This window comes from Osmerus eperlanus, chromosome 11 (assembly GCF_963692335.1).
Source record: "Osmerus eperlanus chromosome 11, fOsmEpe2.1, whole genome shotgun sequence".
Classification (NCBI taxonomy): Eukaryota; Metazoa; Chordata; class Actinopteri; order Osmeriformes; family Osmeridae; genus Osmerus; species Osmerus eperlanus.
The window spans coordinates 5,695,497-5,703,879 of record NC_085028.1 but is presented as its reverse complement, the minus strand read 5'-3'; the positions used below and the strand labels follow the sequence as shown (position 1 = coordinate 5,703,879).

The 8,383-nt window shown below is 47.9% G+C and overlaps 1 protein-coding gene across 3 annotated transcripts; it reads right to left on the bottom strand.

Moving 5' to 3' along the window:
- Positions 1–72: 72 nt before the first annotated feature.
- si:ch211-14c7.2 (uncharacterized) lies at positions 73–8,033 on the bottom strand. 3 transcript variants are annotated; one of them, XM_062473303.1, is made up of 7 exons: positions 7,564–8,033; positions 4,567–7,084; positions 4,089–4,488; positions 2,827–3,029; positions 2,458–2,582; positions 1,644–1,758; positions 73–1,193 (listed from the first exon to the last, which is right to left on the bottom strand). In XM_062473303.1, exons 2-7 carry the CDS (start codon positions 6,838–6,840, stop codon positions 1,065–1,067), a joined length of 3,246 nt encoding a protein of 1,081 aa, XP_062329287.1. In that variant the 5' UTR covers positions 6,841–7,084; positions 7,564–8,033; the 3' UTR covers positions 73–1,064. The 3 variants fall into 3 exon arrangements, with proteins under 3 accessions (XP_062329287.1, XP_062329286.1, XP_062329285.1); XM_062473302.1 differs by having other exon boundaries at positions 4,089–4,566; positions 4,597–7,084; XM_062473301.1 differs by having other exon boundaries at positions 4,089–7,084.
- Positions 8,034–8,383: the final 350 nt, after the last annotated feature.

Sequence of the window (8,383 nt, the reverse complement as noted above, 5' to 3'; positions counted from 1 at the left end):
AGTCAACCGCTTCTCCTAGACATTGTTCCAGAGACGCTGGTCGCAGATGATGAACATAAGTCAATTGTGGTGTATCATTTTATTACATCAATTAACAAGTTGACAATCTCGTTTTCTTTTTCAATTCGAACTCCGAAAATATTCATATTGTTTTCTGGAGGAATTCATATTTTGTACAAATGACGACATATGCTATATTTAACTTTTTTTCTAGTTTGATGATTGAATGGGCCCACAGACAAAGAAACAAGATTAACCAAATATAATCTTTAGACGTGGTGTGATGATCGCTTGTTTGCTTCTGCTCTAAAAACAAACTAGTAACTTCATTGTTAATGACGAATATTGAATTATATTCAAGTAAATCTCATTCTCACCTCAGTCAGGCTCTCCCAAGGTACAGTAAATGTAAGCCTAATGTCAGATCTGCAGCTGTGTCAGTAAACATATCCATACTAAAGTATTGTCTGTAATAATAAGAAAATTGATAAATGTATCCTGTCTGCCACAGTGTTTGTAAAACACAGTAGACATGCATATAGTGATAAACTGTTGAAAACAACATTGCATGATGAGACAGAATTGGTGTTTGTAAGTGTATGTGTGCGTTTATTCCTTCCTTTGGGAGAGTGAGCGGATGAAGTTGTAAACAACTTTTCCATAACACTGCAACCTTCTGTTGCATAACCGTTTTCCTACATTGTTCCTTTCATTTCCCCCCTGCAAGCAGTAACATGGATAACAACAATTGCTTTGTCTTCACAGGGCCAGTCAAACTTCCCCTAATTACATAACAAAGGCATATTGTTTTATGAGAGGGTTGAAATTAGTCAAGTTACAGTAAAGGCAGAGCCAAAATGGAGGATTGTCCATAGACAAGTGTACATGATCTGGTCAATCAAATGTCAGCACACATGTATCGATCGATCCTTACAGGGATAGCGGGTTGGGCTGAAACGTTGAAATGGTTCATTTTGCCCCACAGGACTGAAAATGATGTCATGTCAGATGATTGGCAAAGCACAGTCCGAACAAGGAGCACACTAAGAGTCTGGCTGAGCTAGCTACTCCATGATGTTTTTGTTATGGTCATAAGATACCCATCTCTTCCCGGTGGTCGAAGCATACTGATTGGATGAGGGGAGGCGAAGAGATGGACTGTGATTGGTGGACTGAATCCCAGAGATATAGTCCTGAGAAAAGACAAAAAAAAAGTAGTCACGCTTTGTTTAGTTTTTTGGGAGTATGGTTCAATTCTGACTATTAGTTCACATTTATGGTAAGTTGCTACACACACACACACACACAAACTCAGGGCCTCACATGCTTCAGCATTTGACTGCGAGTACACACATGCGGTGAACATACAGTACAGACTCATTAGCACTGAACTGAGGTTATGTGTACAGGTATCCACTGTATGTGCTGCATCATCACATGGTGCAGTTTGCTCATTGGAAGTCAGTGTACCGTTTTTTATTCATATGATGATCTACAGCTAGGTTATATGTCGTCATTTTTTCTATAACTTCAATAATTCTACCAGTTTGGAGAAAAGAAAGAGATGTTGTTTTTACATCATATGGACAGTGGATTGATGGAAAACTAAATAAGCTGTAGGTGGTGTGATTGACTCCACTCACTCTGCCATGCTGGTCCAGATGCAACGACTGCAGAAGAAGCTCACAGGACACGGCATTGGCCCTCTTGTACCGCCAGCCAATCATCTTGTTCAGGTCATGAAACCCATCCAATAGCCTGCAGCACCCGGACCAAAGCAAACCAATCACACGCATGAGGGGAGGGAACAAACTAACCACATATCAGAATTACATACACATTAACCTCTGAGACGTTTATTGAGAAACTGTCACAGCTTCATTAAAATTAATGTCGATTTTCTGCGTGACATAACCTTGACTGTGGCTGTTGATCTATGGCCGGAACTCAACAACAGGGAATTGTTAAAATCCAAAATTGAAGGTTGGGAGGGAGGCAAGAGGACTCGTTATCCATCTGATTTCACATGTTGGAGTTTGTCATATACAGTGTCAAAGGACGTCAGTTAAAATGCTTATTAACTGACGTGCATTGGCATCTTAGCAACTTGCTTGAGGATCACTGCTTATTTACTTCCTGCAAGGATATTTTTCTATTTATTTCTGTAAAATTGTAGGTCATATTAGCATTTAGAGTAGATTTCCATATTCATTTTTTTATATACTTCCAGACCTTGATTACTGGTATTATATTTCATAATTTTTCAGCTGCAATTTGATTTATATATTTATATACAAACATATAAACATGTATTAAATTACAAGACATTGATTACTTGATAAGATAATTGATTTATCTATGTTACTATAAAAACTCTGAACAAAGTGAGTGTTGGGCTTGCTGGACCAGACTTCCAGTAAAACAGAGCCCCTCTCTCTGGTCCCCTGAGCCCCTTACCGGAGGTCCTCCGCTGGGCTGGGCTGAGCCGGGACCCCCCTGAGGAGCTGTGTGAGTGTGGGAACCACCTCCCCCTTCACGGAGGAGGAAGGCAGGCAGGGGAAGACCTCCCGGAACACAGTGTTCTTGAAAGAGATAAAAGTCACAGATATGTGTCAATAACATCCACATGACTGACCATCTTTTCAACCTGCTGAAATGTGTTTGTTTGTAGGGTCGGGTGACTCTACTTTTGTACTTGTGGAGGAAGTTGAGCTGACAGAAAGGCCATTTTGTTCCAAAATGACTGAGGAGGTTCGTTCTAAGATCGTTTTTTACACGAGAACAAAATTCAGAGTTGTGTTTGAGGTGTGTCAGGGTTCACTGTACCAGATCCTGCTTGGTGGGCTGTCTATCTCCCGTCTCCTCCTCAGCACAGCTGGGCCACCACTGTCCCGCTGCGTCCCGCCCCTCCAGCCCCACAGGATCGTTAGGGAAGGCTGTCCATGTCTCCTCCGATTGGTGGACCGAGCTGTCTGTCCAGCCTGATGTCCAATGAGCAGACTCGTCTGAGTTTAGATGGTTTTCAAGTGCTGTATTGGGACAGGGAGGGTGTATTAGTTCCCTACCTCACACAGTGACTTGCCTGGCTTTCCCTGGCCATGATTACACACACCACACAGTCGTCCCTGAGGTGTGGGGACATGGTGTATGCTACAAATAGACCCATGTTTTTCAGGCTGTGTCCTCATTAAAATGACCTGAATGGACAAAGTGTTTTTGTTTGTGAGATGGTTATTGGTGGTGTTCAGGGAAGTCTCGGCACTCAAACCACAAAGGCCCACGAAGATGCTTTTAGAATGTTTGTCAGAGCTAGTTCGATCTAACCTGGTTATCTATCCTTCTCTCTGGATCAACTTCCTGTGTCTCTGTCTCTTTAACTCAGAACCCTGTGCCCTAAGGCTAACTAAGACTTACAGCCCAAAGCCTTCACAACAACCCACCCCCCCTCTCCTTCCACACACACGCACACACACACACACCCTGCACCTTCACAACAACCCACCCCCCCCTCTCCTCCCACACACACACGCACACACCCTGCACCTTCACCCTCCAATCTCTCCTCAGTAGAGCATTAAATCATTAATACCTTTATGCGAGTTAGAGAGAGGAGAGGGTGAAGGAAGGGAGAGGAGATGAGGAGAAACCAAAATACTGAGAGAACAAGGGAGAACCAGAGGGAGAGTGAAGAGAGAGAGAGAGCGAGCGAGAGAGTGATGAGAGAGAAAGAGACAGCGAGAGAGAGTAAGAAACAGCGAGAGGGAAAGGGCCTCTTGAATCGAGGTCAGACCAGACTAGCTGATTAGTATACGCCCTGAGTTCTGGGATTGACTTAATGCCCTGGCTATTGTTATAAAGAAAAAACAAAAGAGACGAGTCACTCACTTCTGCCTTGTTGAAAAACACAAATCCTTTAGTCTCCGCTGTTTTAGACACTTGCTCTTTGGATTATTTAAAGCTACTGATGTGATAGTTCTAATTCTGGTATGATTTTTTAGATTATTGAGTGTTTGTTGTGGGATTGTGAAACCTGTCCCTTTAATATATTTTAAGTCACTGTATGTGTGTGTGTGTGTGATTGCACTCACCAGCACTGTCTCCGTTCCCACAAGGCACTGGAGGTGATGTGACAAAACCGTCCTCCCACGACGACTGCTCCCCTGCCTGCATGAACAGCCCAAAGTCGTCCTCTTCCTCCTCTTCCTCCTCTTCCTCCTCCTGTCCCCTCTCCACAGACCCCCCTACAGAGGCCACCTTGCTGCCCTGCTCATGCTCCCGGTTCTCTGCATTCTGGAGCTCTGCCGAGGCCCCTCCCTCTGCCTCCCTCACCCCCTCCGGACAGGGGAGGCCCGTTGCCATGACGGCCAGGGGGGGAGGATTATGTGGTGAGTTTGTGACAAAAGTAGCAGGGCAGCCTAGGGCAACAGGGCCCAGAGAAGGGGTGTTGCATGACTGACCTACTGAGTCTACCTCTGCCTCTCCGTCTCTCTCTCCCACTCCTTTACTCTCTACCTCTCCCTCTATCTCTCCCTCTACCTCTCTCTGTCCCTCTCCTTTTCTCTCTACCTCTCTCTCTCCCAGTCCTTTTCTCTCCACCTCTCCCTCTCTCACATCCTCTCCTTCTCTCTTGCTCCACCCTCTTTCTCCACTTCCTTTTTCTTCTATTAGGGCTGCAGGTGGAGCTACTGGACATGCCTCCTCTGGCCTACACTCCTTTTCTATATCTCCGTTCCTCTCCTCCATTCCTAACTCCCCCACTGTATCCCCAGGCCTAAACTCCTCCAACTCCTCAGTTCTGATCACTTCTTTGCTGAACTCTCTTCCCGGTGACTTGTTACTATCCTCCACCAGCGCTTCCAACTTCCCATTCAACTCCTCTGTTTGATCATCCTCATCTGACTCCTTCTCCTGGTTCAACTCCTCTGGCCTAGACTCCTCATCTGACTCCTTCTCCTGGTTCAACTCCTCTGGCCTAGACTCCTCATGTGACTCCTTCTCCTCCGTGATCAGTTGGGACTCTTCTCCACTGCGCTCCTGCTCTATCTCCTTCCTGCAGTCCCCAGTCCTCCCAGTCCTCCCGGCCTCCAACTCCTCCTCTTTCTCCTCCTCAAACTCCTTCTCCTGTCCAGCCTCACCCTCCAATCCATAGGCTGTGACATGGCCACGTTTGAACACTTCCATCGGCCTAACCTCATCATCAGTGACCTTGCACGGGGTCTCCCCAGGCGGATTGCAGGGGTCCCCGACCTCTGGTGAGGTCGACTGGACCCCAGCGTCCAAGAGTTCACTCCCATCGTCATCAACCCTCTCTCTCTCCTCAGTCACTGGGTCTGTCTCGTGTGGAGGATATTTCACACAGTGCTTTATCTCGTCGTGGTGTACAACGTCTAAGATACTCTCCTTTTCTATGAGTTCACAGCGGGTGTCAAGCTCGGCTGTGAAGGTGCTGCCCTCTGCAGGACCGGAGCTCAGTGTAGCGGCCGAGGTTGAAGCCAACGTGCAGTGGTGTTTCTCTAGGGCTCTAACATGCATGCACTCGTCCAACCCACTCAGGCCTTGCCTCTCTGCTCCATCCATTCCCTCCGGTTCCTTCTCCGACTCCACATGATCCACAACCCAATTTGCGCCTTCCTCCAAGCCCCGCGAGTCTCTCAGCGTTCCCCTGAAAACACTGCAGCTGCCTGGGTCGTTCTCCTCAGCTCCGGTGGGCTCCTCCTTTGTCTTCTCCTCCTGGAGGTCTGTGTGGAGGGAGGTCTGGGGAGACAGCTCTCTCTGTGAGTCAGAGCGCTCCGTGTCATTCTGGTCTTCAGCGACAGGGCTGCAAGGTTCTAGGTCGGCGCCGGATGGAGGCGCGGATGACTCACGCCCCGTTAACCCCACGCGTCCCGTTCCCTCGCGGGCTTCCTCTTCCTGCTGCTCCATACTGTCCACCGTATCGCCGCTCTGCCGATGGGTTGCCCCCTCACTTCCACCCTGCCCCGCCCCTCCACCCCTGCTGCCCTGCCCCCCGTGCCTCCTGGGGCAGCGCGAGGAGCTCTGGGTTGGAACGTTGTTGCTTCTGGGGCTCCTGGACCCCCCTCGGTCTTGTCTGCCCCTCTGGCCGTCCGGATCTGTCCTGAGGAGGCTTGCTTTGTCCCCTTCTTCCTGTTTCCCCTCTCTGGGGAGAGCTCCTAGTTCCTGTTCCTCTGGAACGTTCTGGAACGTTCCATCAGAGAGGGGGGCAGCTGGTGGCCTACAGGACGTCCTCCACCTCCGGCCGTGACGCAGTTTTATTCGACACGCCCCTTGAGCCCCTCCTCTCTCCCCGTTCGCTGTTCTTCCAGCATTGGCTCCTCCTGCTACCCTCTCCTTCAGCCAGCCGCCCACCAGGGTGGAGGCGGACTCCTGCGGGTGGCGTCCCTGGGAGGTGGCCGTGGAGTACAGACACCTCCCACCCTCCGTCCGAACTACCAGGCAGCGCGTCTGGGTCTGACCACCCCCTTCTGAGGCCTTCAAGGTGGCCACCGTGACCAGAGCCCCCAGCCCAGCCTGCCTGGAGTCCAGGGGAGGTAGCCCCAGTCCATAGCCCAGCCGACCCCACTCAGCAGCGGGGTAGAGATCCACGGGCCGGAGCCCCGGAGCACAGGAGGATGGGGCAGGGGTCCTCCTTCGGTTCTTGGAGCACAGGGCCCAGGCACGAAGCCCCCTGACCAGGGGAATGTCTCCCAGCTCCAGCCGGCCAGCACCAAAGGGCAGGCTGGCCTTCGGGCACTGTTGGACAGCTGGTCTGGGAGACGCAGCCATATCCAGACATGGATAGTTGTTGTTGTTGTTCTGCTGGAGCATAGCTGTGGGCCTCATAGGAGTCAGTTAACAAGGAAAGGGGTATGAGATAATGTGTGACCCCCCTCTGACTAAGATGTCAGAGGAGTGGGTGCTGTGAAGTATGTGGGATCAGAATATCTTGTCACTGTGTGGTTGCGAGGGATCTTCAGTGACTGGGATGTCAACATCTTTCTCTGTCGGGCTCCACAAGCTCACTGTATCTCCATTGGGAGAGATCAGTCATGTAGCTAGTCCAGTATACAAGACACAAGTAAACAACCTACAAAGAAAGAAGCAAGTTCAATCATAGGCTCATAATTGAAAACAAGATTCAATAAGTCATTTCATCTCCAGGAGGATGTTACTGCACACAAGGTCTAATAATCCAATACAGCAACAGATCAATATGAGCAACAGCCCACATTGAAGATTGGATAGCTTGGTAGGCTATGGTTGTGATTCACTGACATGTATATTCAACTGTAACCATGTACAGTGTTCTTTCAATTTGATTGATGGTTTAAGGCGAATTATTTTGAATGTACAAATAATAAGGAGAACGTCCAATGATAACAGAGTATACAATGTGAATAAGATAAAAGCCCACAGTTGATAAGATAGATATATATGACTTTATCATGGTCTATGTTTCGACAACGGCTCATCTATGAAGTATTTAATGTTAGCTAACCATTTACATGCACTACCATTACTACCACCATGATCAATGGATGTATCAGGGTCGTTTGGTTTTCTTACCTCAACATCCTACAATTCCCAGAATGAATGTAGACATTTAAATCGCCGATTCGTCTTTATCTTTAACATGTATTTGTTAATACGCTAATAGGTTTCTGAACCTCCCGGTAGCCTATAGGTTACGACTCTTATTGTAGCTCTCCCGAGCACGCCTCTCTTACAGTCGGACTGAAAGCGTCTATTACATTACACCATCAATAGCCAAAATTAGCTGACACTAAACGTCCTTCCTGGAGGCATCGAACTCCAAATGCAGTTGCAAATAAATTCTTTTTTTCCAAGGGCCTCTGTACGATCAACCTATCCGCGGCAATAGCAGACGCATCTTTACCGCAGTAGCCTAGAGTGCGTGCGCTGAACAGCCACGATGACGGCAGGCTATTTAACTTGCATCCCACACAGACGAATACGCAGAGTCGCATCACCAACATCGTCTTTGAACAGCCTACTCGTGAGTAAGATCGAGTGGATACAAACACACAAAAGCACGACACTGGGTCGCATCCTTGCATCCCACTTTTATGCCTGTGTAAAATTTAAAAAATCCCCCAGGAGTTTCACATCATGAATTTCAGATCATGAATAGGCTTCTAAATGTAATTGGTCCTTGTTTGTCAAGTAGGCTACGTGTTGGCTTCATTTGGGACACGTCAGAATGAAGCTGGTTATAAAAAGGGATCATAGTAACGCTATATTACTCCCAGACATTCATGTCTGATTGTTTGTGTGAAAGGGTTGAACCGAGGTAAATAAATCGGCTATGCAGACTGAAACAACTAAATACTCTTAGATTTTATTCAGACACTACATCGCTTAGAAA

What these genes read in the sequence shown, in the direction of transcription:
- si:ch211-14c7.2 (XM_062473301.1), bottom strand. Translation starts at nt 6,840, where the DNA reads ATGAGGCCCACAGCTATGCTCCAGCAGAACAACAACAACAACTATCCA. An exon ending in TGGGAACGGAGACAGTGCTG is followed by an intron (nt 3,030 to 4,088) that starts GTGAGTGCAATC and finishes GTCCCAATACAG; the next exon opens with CACTTGAAAACCATCTAAAC. An exon ending in AGCCCAGCGGAGGACCTCCG is followed by an intron (nt 1,759 to 2,457) that starts GTAAGGGGCTCA and finishes CGGGTGCTGCAG; the next exon opens with GCTATTGGATGGGTTTCATG.